A 14,730-nucleotide genomic window follows, 5' to 3' on the forward strand; every position below is an offset into this window, starting at 1 on the left:
AGTTGTAAGAGCACTGAAAAGCAAATCTACATTCCAGTCAAGGTCTTTAGAAATAACTAAGTTTCTAACCATGGAACTGTCAACTAACCCTGTTGGGCTCCAGTTTCCCATTTATAAAGGGAATTAGGTCAGCCTCTGTGATATCTAAGGCTTCTTTTGTCTCTAAGAGTCTGGTCTTTCAGATAATGTTTCAATTAACATATTTAGAAAATTTGGTTATGTCCTAAAGATATTTTTGTCTATTTGTCAGGGTTTTTGTTTTTGTTTGTTTGTTAAGACTGGAGCTAAGAAATCAGTTTTGTTAATAAACAGGCATGGCATTTGAGTCAAAGCAGATAATGACCCCCCAAAAAGCAACATTAGGAAACCCATTCTATCCACCCACCATCAAATACTGCTTCCCTGGGACATAGTGACCCTAACATATCTGAGACTGTTGAAGCCTCACGAGCTAAGACATCAGGACTTTTATGGACCGTCCGGGCAGAGAAATAATAGGTCAAATGTCCATAAGTGAGATGTGGATGGTATGGCTGGCACTTACTTGGCAGGTAAGGAAGCACTTCTATGAGACCTGGGCAGAGTGACCCACTGCCACAGTGACCAGAAAGCAATGTGCTGGCTCCCTAAGGATCACTGTTTCAATTCCAGCCCAACAAGTGGCGATTCTTATTCAGAAAAATAAAAAATCTGAGGTGAGACGTTTGTCCCAGGAGAGACAGCAGAGTTTTAAAAGCTGTCTCGGATGAACACTGTCTGTGTGTGTCTCAGAACAAGAGCAGAATTTCTACAGGAAGGGAAATATTTGAACCTTGAAGAAAAGGGCTCAGGGTCCTTTTTGGATTATAAGGGATCACCTGGGACAAGGATGGCTATGCATACACTTTGCCTCACACAGGGCTGAGTTCATCCTGAGGGAGAGAAAGGCATCTCTAGGATACATTTTAGCACAAAGAGCTTTACTGAAAAAGGTGCACAAAGGCACTCCTGACATCCTGCTTTTCTGTGTTCGTGTTCAGGTTTCTCCTTCTAAAACTTCTCCCTCTTTTTACACTAGTAAAATTCAGTTCACTGCACAGTCTTGATTTTTGTCACTGACTTCCAATAAATATAAATCCAGACAATTTTACATAAGTCAGGTTGGTAAAAGCTGTCCTGGAAGATACTGACTTTTGTTGAGGGTTAGAGGCTGAGTGAGTGCAAGGGTTAAAATGTAACTAAAGATGCTGTCTAGCTCTATTAATTCATTCTTATCCCCAGATTTGGAACAGCCTCTCAAGGACAACAGTTCTTTAATATATTCAATGTGTGTGATTTCTTAGGCTAAACACCAAGTTTATTTATCAGAAGCACTGGGGGGAAATAAAATGTTCCCATATCAACCAGAAATAAAATAAAATTTTAAAATAAAATAGGACACACCTTAGAAATCTCTACATAGAACTACCATATGACCCAGCAATCCCACTCTTGGGCATCTATCCAGACAAAACTTTCCTTAAAAAAGACACATGCACCCGCATGTTCATTGCAGCACTATTCACAACAGCCAAGACATGGAAACAACCCAAATGTCCATTGACAGACGATTGGATTAGGAAGATGTGGAATACTACTCAGCCATAAAAAAGAATGAAATAATGCCATTTGCAGCAACATGGATGGAATGAGAGACTTTCATACTGAGTAAGTCAGAAAGAGAAAGACAAATACCATATGATATCACTTATATCTGGAATCTAATATATGGCACAAATGAACCTTTCCACAGAAAAGAAAATCATGGAGTTGGAGAATGACTTGTGGTTGCCAAGGGGGAGGGGGAGGGAGTGGGGTGGATTGGTAGCTTGGGGTTAATGGATGAAGACTATTGCCTTTGGAATGGATTAGCAATGAGATCCCACTGTGTAGCACTGGGAACCATGTCTAGTCACTTATGATGGAGCATGATAATGTGAGAAAATAGAACGTGTACATGTATGTGTAACTGGGTCACCGTGCTGTACGTAGAAAAAAAATTGTATTGGGGAAACAATTTAAAAATTAAATTAAAAAATAGGACACAGGCTGCACACACATCTTAAAAAGGCCACAGCACCCTCTAAATCAGTGGCTGTCAAACTCTAATTATAAGTTCCTAAATCAGACATTGATTTCTAAATAATTCTATGCAACTTCAAATTCTCTTCTCAGGCTCAAATCCCAGAGCCCAGGAACATGAAGAAGTCACAGTTATATTAATTAGTATAAAAGAACAAATGAAAATCTGATGGACTAGGATGTTGCTGACTAGTTGCCACACCTGTCCCCCACTCAATTTCTTCACCATGGGGAGGCACAGAATGAAGAAGTAGCTAACTGCCACTGTGACTCTCTGGGTTTTCTAATGGTAGGAGGTAAATTTTAAAGGAAAAGAAAAAAAAAGGAAATGAAAAAAAGAAAGGAAAAGAAAAGAAAAAGAAAGAGAGAGGGCAGGAGAGAAGGAAGGAAAGAAAGAAGAAAAAGAAGGAGAGACACACAGAGAGAGAAGAAAGGTCCAAAAAAGCCAATAATTTTGGGATAGGAATCAGAACAGATGTTAATTGGCTTTTTTTTTTTTTTTTTTTTTTTTTTTTTTGGTCTTTTTGCTATTTCTTAGACTGTTCCCGCAGCATATGGAGGTTCCCAGGCTAGGGGTCTAATCAGAGCCATAGCCACCAGCCTACACCAGAGCCACAGCAACGCAGGATCTGAGCCTCGTCTGTGACCTACACCACAGCTCATGGCAACGCCGGATTCTTAACCCACTGAGCAAGGGCAGGGACCGAACCCGCAACCTCATGGTTCCTAGTCGGATTCATTAACCACTGCGCCACGACGGGAACTACTTAATTGGCTTTTAATCTTTCTTTCAACTACACTACGTCCAATGGCATTTAACTGCACCATGGTATAATAAGTTTAAACAGAAAATGAATTACCCTAATTTCCGTTATTTAATAATATCTTAATAATTATTAAATAAGAATCAACATTCTTCTTAGAGAGGGAAACTTTATTTGGGCACATACTTCAAAAGGGCCTTAGCAGTAGAAAATGTGAGCCTGAATAGTAGCGAGAGCCCACACAACAAAGCAACGGCCCTGTAGGAGGTAAGAATCCTAACCTGGGGGTGGAGCCCCAGAGAAGAAGAGAACCTGGAGAAGGAGGCAGGACAACCAGAATATGGTGCCAGGGACTGTGTTGAGTAAAACGAACAGACTACCCCTCCCATATCCTCACCCTTTGCCCACTCCCCGCCTTCCACATTGTCACACTGTTGTATGGAACAGAAAGAGCATGTGTGGAATCCAAAGACTGGAGCCAGAATTAACGATACTAAGTTTCCTCCAGACCTGCAGAAATCTTGGTAAGAGTTTTGCCACACATGGAATGGTGTGTGGGGGGAAAGGGATCATACTAATCTTATCTTCATAGCAGGAAGCTGAACATCGCTGCCAACTGCTGAGTTACGCCAGCGTGACCAGCTGTTACAAGGGGTTACCCTCAATATCAGTTGCTACGAGTAATTACCAACTACCTTTGTACTTTGCTGCCTTTAAAACACAAGTCCAAATTCTTCTCATCCAAGAGTTCTTTTCGTCTTCTTTCCTTTTGCACTATCTTCCTACCTTGATAATCAGCCAAATTATTGTCAATGCCTTATACTACAAAAATTGCTCTTGGTGAAGAGGCAAGGTACACCAAGATACACTTCAGCTGCACTTCAGCAAATAACCAAGAAGGCTAATTTCTGCTTCGGCCCCTTCCCACCTCCACATTCATTGCGACTTCCTATTTTGGGAATGAAACCTTCTCCATTCTCCAGAAGGATTGATCAATGTCTAGGACAGTGCCACGAATACAGTAAGTAATTTTGATTAATTAAATTGAATTAAATTATAAAATCACATAGCGCAAGTGATTACATGAGGCAGTTAAGGAAAATGCTATAGAAATTATCATCATCATTATTATTATAACTACTTTCATCATTATAACAGAAATAAACTACTTTGGGAATGGAGAAATTTGTATGTATTTACCTCATGACTATCTTTGTTTTCTCTCAGCCAAATTGCTACCGCCAGGATCGCAGCACCAAAGACCTGCAGGAAAAGGAAAAAAATGTTAGAGTACACCTAAGATAAACTGCAACTCTAGCTCCACACACCCCTAGCCATCTCGTTATGATGATCTATCATCAATTATACCATTAAGACCTAAAAGACATGAATGAGGCACATTCATGTGTAGGTAATTGCTAAAATGTTCCCTTGTAACTGGTAAATTTGATAAGAACAATCTGTTTCCCATCCACAATCCATTCATGGGGCTAGGACAAGAAGTAATCTTCACTACCGGAGAGAAGAAAGATGGATCTTAACCCTGTTTTTGCTAGATGTTAACATAAAAAAGGTAAGTCAAAACGGTTTAAAGTCAAAATATCCTTATTGGGCCTCTGGGTTTGTCTCTAAGAAGCTCTCTTAGACCAAAAAGGAAAGGAATAAGTAATTAGTCACCAAATATTCCTGCAAGATTCAAAAAGTCGGGATGTAGAGGGAACATCAGGATATTTGACAAAATTTGCAGTTAAGCACCAAAGGTTTACAATACTTTTTGTACCAAAATCAAGTCTTTTAAAAACAAGCTCTTTTAGGTAGTAAAGCTTATCCAGAGAAGAGGAACAATGAGGAACAGTATTTAAAGTCTTAAATTCCTTTAATGACTTTACCAGATTATTTAATTTGGGCCCAGGCCAACACATAAAATGTGAAACATATTTTACTTTAGTATAAGAAAAATCCATGTCTTTCAGGTTTAGTTTTTTCTTTTCTTTAAGATATAGATGTTGTGGCCTCAAAATAAAAAAAAGAAAAAATCAAAGATCTATTATTAGACAGAGATGTTGAGAACAGGCTTGGTAACATACCAGACAGCAGTAGACCATGGAGGACTTTCTAGACTACTCTGGCCTTAGGGTGCTCTGACAGAGAAATGCCTGAGTCCTCCAAACCCCATGACCTTGTAGTATCATTGCTTTCATGCATGCTTGGGCCATATGCCTGAAACCCCAAAACAGCAGTTTCACTTAATGGTGTCTCATTACATTTGCTGTGGCAGTAGAGTCAGGGCTTTGTGAAAGAAATAGGAAGTGCAGTAAGTAGTTGAATCTATGCTCCCTAAAAGATCTCAGAAATCATCGAAGTTCAAATTCGTCATTTCAGATAAAGCAACTGGAATCCTGAGAGGTAAAAATAGTCACATGGTGAAAATCCAGCACCACTCCTAATCCAGCCCTGCCCCTACTACATACTTTGACTTCTGCAAAACAAATGTAATGGAAAACCAAAGCTCTTTACCAAATCACCAAGTAACCTACAAATTTAATTATCTTACAGGTGCATAGACAAAACTCAAGACATTGAAAAAAATAGTTTTGGAGCCTGAAAATCCTCCTTATTCTTTTGCTCCTTTCCACTAACTCCTAATTTCATTTACAGATGGTGATAAAAGCTCATTTGAGCAGTTCTTTGTTAAAAATAAATCTGTAAGAATTTGTGTTAAATGATAATGAGACCCTCTGGGATTTTCAATAATTTTATAGCAGTTGGATTTTTCTCTTTGTTATTCCAGTTTGTTTACTGATATTTTTCTTTCTCTTCTTTCACAGGTAGATTTACATTGATTGTTTTAAAGTCACTCTGGCTTTTACTTTTACCTTTAACTGAAAATAACATTAATCATCTGAATAACTATTATGTTTGTTGTCTTTATGTGACACATTTTTATGAAACTATCAATAAGAAATTTTAAGAACTGCTTCATAATTTACTAATTAAAGTAATTGATTTCCCAAGACCAATCATTCTAGAGCCATGATTGATATTAACCTGTTCAATCCCAGCTGTTATAAGACTGACCATCATAATGGTTCTTTGAGCCCTCTCTCCAGTTTAAGGTTTTGTCCCGATCTTTTCATAATGTTTTAAAAAATTTGCAGTATGAAATAAAAATAAATGTTTAGGTCTGTCCTACTTTCTGTTGATAAGGTTGTAAAAGGAAATGGGCTGATATGTTGGGACCCCAGGTCAGCCGACAGTGGTAACTGCAGAACCTATTTGGCCTACTTCTTTATATGAAATTAGAAACCAGTTGGTCTGAACCAGCATTCGAAGAAACTAGGTAATTGATGTTTGCTTATAAGTATGCTATGGATTGAATTATGTGCCCCATCAGTTCATGTGTTGAAACTCCAATCCCCAAAGTGACTATATTTTGAGAGAAGACTTTTAGGAGGTAATTAAGGTTAAATGCAGTCTTAAGGTGGGATTCTGATTCAGTATGATGGGGGGGCCTTAGAAGAAGAGGAATCAAGCTCTCTCCACCTATGCATTCATGGAGGAGGGGCCATGTGAGCTCAAGTAAGAAGGTAGCCCTCTGCAAACCAGGAAGAGAGCCCTCACCAGAATCCAAACTGGCTAGCACCTTGATCTTGGACTTCTATCCTCCACAACTGTGAGAAAATAAATTTCTGTTGTTTTATCTGCCCAGTCTCTGGTAGTTTGTTATGATAGCACAAGCAGACTAAGACAGGACAGAAGCTGCAAACTATAAAATGCTAAGAAGAAAGTGGGAAGCACCATCTATGGCAAAGATAAATGATATAGAACAAGGTGATTTTTTCTCTTCTCTGATAATGTGTCCTCCAATCGTCCCTGCTCTCCCTCTCAATTCTATCTTTTGATTTGGTTGTTTAATCTAAGTATGTTTGAAGAGCACTGAAAATGGAAGAAAACACATAATGCTATGCCTGGAGGAGGCATGGATTGTGAGCTATATCATTACTGGTCCAAAAAGGTACAGTTTTTTTAGATTAGTTTAAGAAAACCCTTCTCCAGATGGAAAACCTCCTGGATAAGTACAATCTTTGTCTTTATACGAACTCCAGAACACTATAGCCATGACTCTGGGAAGCAAGGATCCTGACAGCCCTGACGTTTTAGGACAGGACTGCTATTGCCACTGTTGTTGTAAATTTTCATGTTTCTCCTTTTATAAACATTTATTTAAAAGTCTAGTTTAATTGCATTGTGGTAAAATAATGTAGACTGTACTGTTGCATGTGAGAATTTTTACGTTATTTTTTGTCCTGTTTATTTTTGTCCTCTTCTTTAGAAATACAAATTATCAAATTTCCATTATCTGTTCTCCTAATCTACCATCTTCTTTCACATCATTTATTTCTTTTTGATTTTTCTCTAGGAGAGCCTCTCAGTTGGGGATCATTGTCTCCATTTAATGTGACTTCTAGAGTGGATGGAGTGGATGTTAGTGTCATCACTGTGTTTCTAATTTAATTGAAGTACTTCTTTATTTTATCCACTTCCCTTTCCATCTCATCCTATTGGTTTTCCAGTTAACTGTCTCCTCTTAGGATCCCTTTTTCATGGGGGTTGTTTCCTGACATTGCATTGTGGGTAACCACTTCCTGATATGTTTTTTTCAGGTTGCTAGAGTATTTCTTTCATGGACATCAGCTCACCCTCTAGGGCTTAAGGGTGACATTCTTTCACTCATTCAATAGTGAAAATGAGCAATTTTTTAAATTAAGTCTCATGTTAGATTTTCCCTATTCATCCTTGATTTACTATTCACTCAGTGTAGGGGTGGGTGCTTTGCCTTACTCCCTAATGACAAGGAGTCATTAAGGTCATTCTCAGATCTCCTATTGGAGGAGAGGTTACTATGTATTCTCCTTACAGGCTTGGCCTAATGAGGCTCTGGTTTACTGATACAGTCTCCTACTCTTCAGACAATTTCTGGTTTTCCTGATGCCCTAAACCAGTGGAGTGAATGAAAACTTCAATATTTAACAGGCTTTGCCATCATGATTTTTATATCTCTGGTCCCAATGAATGATGCCTATTGTACCAGTGAATGTTCAGTACACAGTAGAGTGCCTATGTATGGTTCATAAGCATCTCCTAAACCTGTCAAGTACACCAAGCACCCTGGACAAGAGCTGCAAATTCTAACTTTAAAAAGTTCTAAATTTAGGGTAAAAAATCAACTACATTTCTTTCTGATACAAATAGTGGATAAATACACTTCAGGTTATCTTTACTGCACTCGATTGTAATTAAATTCATATAACTTCAAAATATGTAGAGAGAGAAGTGTTTAGCATTTGTTTAGTATCCTCCTGTTTCTGAAGGATGAAATGATGCAAATTAAGGAAGGTTTTTAACACTTTGTTTCAAAAGTACAACTGCCATATAAGTAATACCTGCAGACCTGTACACACATTTGCAGGGTTTGGGGCAAGAACACAAGTAACACTCCACAGAGATAACTATACTGAGAAATTACAACTCAGGGTAATAAACATATATAAATTGTGTTCTATCTCCTTAGCTTGATAAATGTGTCCTCTTTATGACCTAGAAGACAAGTTCTGATTTAGAACTTTCAGATTCTTTGGAGGCTGCTACCCAGAGGTGGGTAGCCTGGGGAGAGCCAGCCTTGGCCCCCATCTCTCTCTCTCCTGGTTCTGTCTTAACTTCTGAGAGACCCAACAGGAATGGACAGGGACACCTCAACTTGTAAGCCAGCTCTGTTCACAACCTGCTCCCATTCTTGAAAAACAGCTCCCTCTTTATCACTCCTGGAGAAGGGCCTGTGCAGACCGTAGACAGGTTTGGGGCCATTGGGGTGGGGAAGTTTGGGGTTTTAGATACCCAAAGTGGAGACCAGGCTCAAGATGAACATCTCTCTCTAGCCCCATGGATTCCTTGCTCCACGGGGCTGAAAGAGGATAATAGTAGGGCAAAGATACTATCAAAATAGATTCCAATATTTTTAAACTAAAAAGCAATATGATTGCTGGAATTGGGAAAATAGCATTAACTGACTTATTACTGTGTGCCAGTCCTTGGTCACAGACTTTCATATAGTATCTTAACCTTCACCATTAATCCTAATACATAAAATTTCCATCCTCATTTAATAAGTGGAAATCCTAAGGTAAAGAAAAGTCAAGAAACATGTTTCAGGCCACAAAGCAATGTGGGTTCAGGATTTGAACCTCAGTCTGTCCGTTTCCCCAAAATTCACTTTTTGTCCATCCTTCTAATTCATAATAGAAGAATTTCCGCCTTATCATAATTTTTGCTACCTTATTTCTTCCTGTTTCAAAATCCAACATTGGAATTTACTGATCACTATGCAGAGTGGTTTCATATCGCTGTCTATAAAAATGCCTATACAATGCCTGTCTCAACATTTATTTAGCATTATTCTGAGTTCTTATATGCATTAACCTATTTAAACTTCACAACCCATAAAGTAGATACTACTATCTCTGTTTTACAGATGAGAAACTGAAAAGCACAGAAAGGTTAACCAGTTTCCCCAGGGTCACACAGCTGGTGATGAAGGAGGTGAGGTTCAGCTATCAATCTATGGGCTTAGTGCCTTTGTCACTGTTATAATTCCAAGCTGACTGTATAGTGCCAAGCAATCACTCTATTTTACAAAGTTCACACATTTCAGCTGTAGTTGAGTCTATCTTGGGAGATTTCATCAATCAGAATGAAATATAATTGTGCCCTATTTTTCAATTATACTGTCTCATAGTTATGTCTGCTCTGCTTCAACTCTGTTTTAATTGCTCTCAGCATATCGATCTAGAGTCCCAGATACCACCACATAAAATACAATGATGAACATCAAAATGCTGGTTCCTGGACTCTCTCAATTCCTGACTTCTTCATGTGTTGGCTTCCTTCAGTTGCAAACACATTTGGCTTTACAACTTGGCTCCTCCTCACCTTCCCCCCTTTTGGGTTTGCAGATGTTACTTCACTGTTTTCCTTCATCAAGAGCCAGACTCTCCACATTTCTCTGCCTTTGGCAATGGTTCCACTGAATCCATGGACTGAAGGCCCTGTGTTCCATGCTTACCCAGACTCATAAGACATCCCAAGCATCCACAATACCCCCAAGCCTGACTTATCTGAGGGGAATCTATGAAAATTTGGGCAGTTCATCTGTTCTGACATAACTCAGAGATATAGGTTTTGTACCTATAATTTACCTATTATCTACCACACCTCTGACTCACTCTAACTTTCATCAAACTCTAGCATAAGTGATTAGGAATGATTTTTACTTTCACATATTTTTCTTCAATTACTAATTCTAACAAATGGAAATCACTGCATATTTATGTGGCACATCTCAAGTTCACTCACAAAAGAAACTGGTATGTGTAGCCTAAATAACCATATGCATATCTTAGAGATATTCCAACATCTGGCCCTACTTTGCAAAGCTTAGTTTTTTGAAAGTTATACCAGAAAGAATGCATTTGCAAGCATAAGGCTATGGATATCTACAAGAAAACCACATCAGTGGGACCATAAAATATTTGCTTAGGTAAACATTAGAAATGTGACAAATTACTAATTTCCTATGAAGGACTGTAAAATTCTGACTGAGAACTCTGCATTGGGTACAGAGAGGCAAGTTGAAATAGGAATGGTTCCCTAAGCTCAGAGACACCTTCCGCTTGAACAAAAATATAAATGTTACCTGGTGGCCGAGAAGTTATCATTGGTCTTTATAACTATTGCTCTTACTCAAGATGTCTCTAATATAAAGACTGTAGGTCCCACCACTACACTGATTGGAAGAGCAAGGCCTTTTAAAGGACATTAGAATTACCTAACTGAAATCCACAGCATCAGAAAGACTTCATTATCAGAAAAAGAGATAATAATAACCCTAAGATAATCAGAGCTCTCCAGGAAAGCAGTGGCAATGTCTGGGTACAGGGTGGTACAGATCTTTATAACTCACCTTGTCTCTAATCCTAATTCATAGTCCTAAACCTATAACATGCACCTTTCCTAGACTGTCTTTTTCACTTTGGTTTAAAATCCAGATCTATTTCAAATTCCTGATTAGCTATTTAATGAAACACTGACCTCTGATCTATTTACAAGAGCCATCAACACTCTGCGTGCTGTTTTTACACAAGAGAGATATATTTTTAACTATTTCATAATTTGAGGATTGCTACAAGTTTGAAGACTTTGAGACAAGTTATTAAAAGAGAAGCCATGCATTTATCAGCATATTTATATTTCAGTTTGTTTAAATGGTCCATCTGTATTCTGTATCGTAAAAAGACAATGGTTTCAGCTTTTTAAAAACAGGTATCAGGGCTTCTTGGAGAAACAGCTGGTTCTAGGTCTGGGTAGGGAAGTAAGCCTGGAACATCTTATTATCCCTAATAGTAAAGAAGTTATCAAGGTTATTAGGGTCATGTCCAAAGGATTTAAGAGCCAACTGGAAAATGTTCCCACTGGCCAGCAATGAAATCAACTGCACATCAATAAGGATAAGAACTGTGATGGTATTTGAATCTATTATTTCAAAAGGATATTTAAAGAAATACTTGCTTATTACTGCTGTGTGATATCAGATAATTAACTCATCATTTTGAAATCTGTTAAGTAAAGCATAAGAAACATTTATGCCAACTTAAAAAAAAAACTAGGCGCCAATGGTAACCCACTTCTTGGTGAAAGAAAAATACCTTTTATAAACTAGTTGTGTCCCACCCTCTACAATAACAACCTGAATCATATCAAGCGGCCAAATGCAACTACTAAATTAGAGATAATAGAGATGACCAGGGAACATGTTAAACAATACCACAGTGTGCAAACAGTAAAATCCAGCCCGTGGGAAATGTGATAAGACAAACCAAACACACTGGTACATAAAATTTCCAGGGAGAAAAAAAGATGAAGATGGAGAGAAAATCTAAAGATGCAAATTGACATAAAAGACATAAGCAATCATAATACATGGACCTCGCTTGTATTTGGATTCAAATAGGAACATTTGTGAAGCAACTGGAAATTTGAACGCTGGACTAATACTTGATAATTGATTAAAAATTTCTTACCAAGTTGTTAGCACAATGACATTGAGAGTAATTTTTTTAAAGAATTGTTTGTCTTTTACAGATAAGTACTAGAATATTTACAGGTGAAATATGGTATATCTAGGATTTTCTCCAGGGTAATATTGGATGGGGAGAGTGGATAGAGAGTACGGACAGGGAAAGACTGGCCATGGTTTCAAGGCTCTTGGGGCTGGATGATGGAGTTGATTACCCCCCTCTGTTTCATGGATGTTTGTGGTTCTCCATAATAAAAAGCTAAGAGCAAAGCCAACCAAAGTACATAGGCATTTCTTTGTTTATATTCTACTCTCGATGTTTAACCAATTTTAAATATCTCAAGGGAAGAAATTTATCAGAACAAACTTTTTAAATCTGGTATAGATTCGTGAGTTTCATTTAGTAGTTGCAAAAGCAGGCCGTTTTTCTACGGAAAAGAGGAAGTACAAAGAACAAATCTTCTTTATTTTATTTTATTCATGTATATTCACACTTATTTACTTTACCAATGTATAAATTTATACTCATTAGGGCTACTGACATTGAATGGAAAGTCATTCTAGAGAATAAAACTATATTCATCTACTTAAGTTTAATGAATTACTACATTACTTTAAAGGACAGAAACTTACCAACATATAGATATCAGCTGCCTATTTACTTAAGACTATCAGGTAAAAAACAAAACCAGGACACTCTCCGACTTATGCTGCATAAGCCATTTTTTAACCCAGTATACAAATAATTTTTTTCTTTTAAGAATTTTGGGCTATTTCTATTGATTTACTTTTGAACAATCTTGAATTGCACCATTTATATTACAAATGATAATATCAGTTTTCCAACATCCCAGCCTACCCTTTACCTTTTGCCTTTCCATATCTTATTTTTCCATTTTCCAATATAAGATACTTCTTATCAATTTATATGCTATTTCTTATGTCAGCAGACTTTCAAGAGAAACATAAGAGCTTGCTAAAACACAAATCCTGTTGATTAAAAGATGGGGTGATGACATATCAAAATACTAAATTTAAGTTTCGGATCCAAAGCTAGTGGCTTAATCTTTCCATGATTAAATAATTACGTTGTTTCTCTCTCAGGTTTACTAGGACCATTGTTTCTCCTTTGGATCTCTGAAAATGACGGTCTTCTCCAGTCTTTATCACTACACCCCACCATTCACCTGTTTCAAAAAGGTTAAAATTTAGGAGCTGGGCTTCAGATGGAACTGGATCAGATTTTTCCCACAGGGTTCTTAAACTAGGGAGGCCTGCATGATATACAACTAGGAATAACTGTCCTTTAGTTAAGGGATATTTTTCCTCTGTGATTGTTTGCAACAATATCAAAACATTTATGAAATGTTTATCCCCACAGATCCTGAAGTGCACTTTTTTGAGTCATTGGCTCATTTTCAATTACTGAAACAATCAAAGAAAGAACAAACACATCCAAACAAGTAAATGGAAAATACATTTTTCTCCTCCTCCTTTTTCTCTAGTGCAGAGTCTGTTCTCATTTATGATATTTATATCAAGATCCCCTTTCTTGCATAAAATTGATAATTACAAGAAAAACACTTACCAAGAACACCAAGTTGAAGATCAACACAGAATATTTTATACAGGCACCTGCCATGTCGGAAAAGGATCAGGAATCCAGATGCTCTGAGTTTAACTTCCTTCTAGGGCTGTCCTGCGATTGCTCTGGAGTAATTTGCCTGCAGAGATATCTGTGCTTAAAGATTCAGAGCAGAAATAGAAAGCAAAGAATTTGGAGGAGGGAGATGGATAATCTAGGTATTAAAGTGGATAAAGAAATTAGCCCATACATTTAAATATCACAAGGGCTATCTCTAGGCAGGTGTGTTCTTTTGCATGTCATGGCTCCTCTGTACTGGGCCACAATGTTTATGATCGTTTCTCCAAAATTGTCTCTTCTTTAGTAAACAAATATCAAGTTAAGGGAGTGGTGCTGGGACAGAGAGAGGATGGCACAGCAATATAACCTGGATTTCAGACACCACCACCCAACTTCCCTTGCCTCCATTTCAACTACAGGGAAATAAGACTGTTTTGCCCTAAGATAGAGACACTGGGTCTCAATTCATTTTTGCACTGTGTTTTCCCAAGAATGCAAAATTTCTTCTGATTGCAACAAAATGCATTTAGAAATCTGCAAAATTCGAAGTCTTAGACATAGTCGCCTTTTATCCTTAGCCCCAGAATAAAGGGAACAACCATTACATGGATCTGCCTACCAAAGCTTCTAAATTTATTTCAAAACAATTCCATGGAATTGACTTAAAGGCAGTGCAGCTGGGGGAAATGGGGAGGAAGCGGCTGCCCTGTCCATCATAAGACCATTGAAGTTTTTATCTTTATTTCTTTATGACATAAAAGGGAAAGAATTCTCAGGAGTTACTCTCTGACTGTCCCTATTTGTTCATTTTCTAACATGTAGCTATTTTGATAGCTGCATTTGCTTTTAAGGCAGGCACTGAACTTTTCTTCCTCTGATAAATTATGTTTAACAACACTGCTCTCTGAGTTCCGATGTGGCTCAGTAGTTAATGAATCCGACTAGGAACCATGGGGTTGCAGGTTCCAGCCCCGGCCTTGCTCAGTGGGTTAGGGATCCGGTGTTGCCGTGAGCTGTGGTGTAGGTTGCAGATGCAGCTCGGATCCCGCATTGCTGTGGCTGTGGCATAGGCCAGTGGCTACAGCTCCAAT

At 38.0% G+C, this 14,730-nt stretch overlaps 1 protein-coding gene across 8 annotated transcripts in view; it reads right to left on the minus strand.

Moving 5' to 3' along the window:
• Positions 1 to 14,730, minus strand: part of LOC110260703 (tetraspanin-8) — a 286,588-nt gene that overhangs the window by 69,992 nt on the left and 201,866 nt on the right. For 7 of the 8 annotated variants that reach the window (XR_014803641.1, XR_014803643.1, XR_014803640.1 and 4 more), the window contains 2 exons: positions 13,583 to 13,718; positions 4,065 to 4,127 (listed from right to left, as the gene is read on the minus strand). Coding sequence is in view for 3 of the 8 variants with exons in the window: in XM_084956363.1 (XP_084812489.1) it covers positions 4,065 to 4,127; positions 13,583 to 13,636 (117 nt within the window). In the remaining 5 variants the exon portion in view is untranslated. Of the gene's footprint in view, positions 1 to 4,064; positions 4,128 to 13,582; positions 13,736 to 14,730 lie in introns of all 8 variants that reach the window. The other variant, XM_084956362.1, reaches the window with a different exon arrangement.

Source organism: Sus scrofa, chromosome 5 (assembly GCF_054392235.1).
Source record: "Sus scrofa isolate SSC_HxYL_T2T_F1_AM1 chromosome 5, Sscrofa_HxYL_maternal_Yorkshire_Landrace_v2.0, whole genome shotgun sequence".
Taxonomy (NCBI): domain Eukaryota; kingdom Metazoa; phylum Chordata; class Mammalia; order Artiodactyla; family Suidae; genus Sus; species Sus scrofa.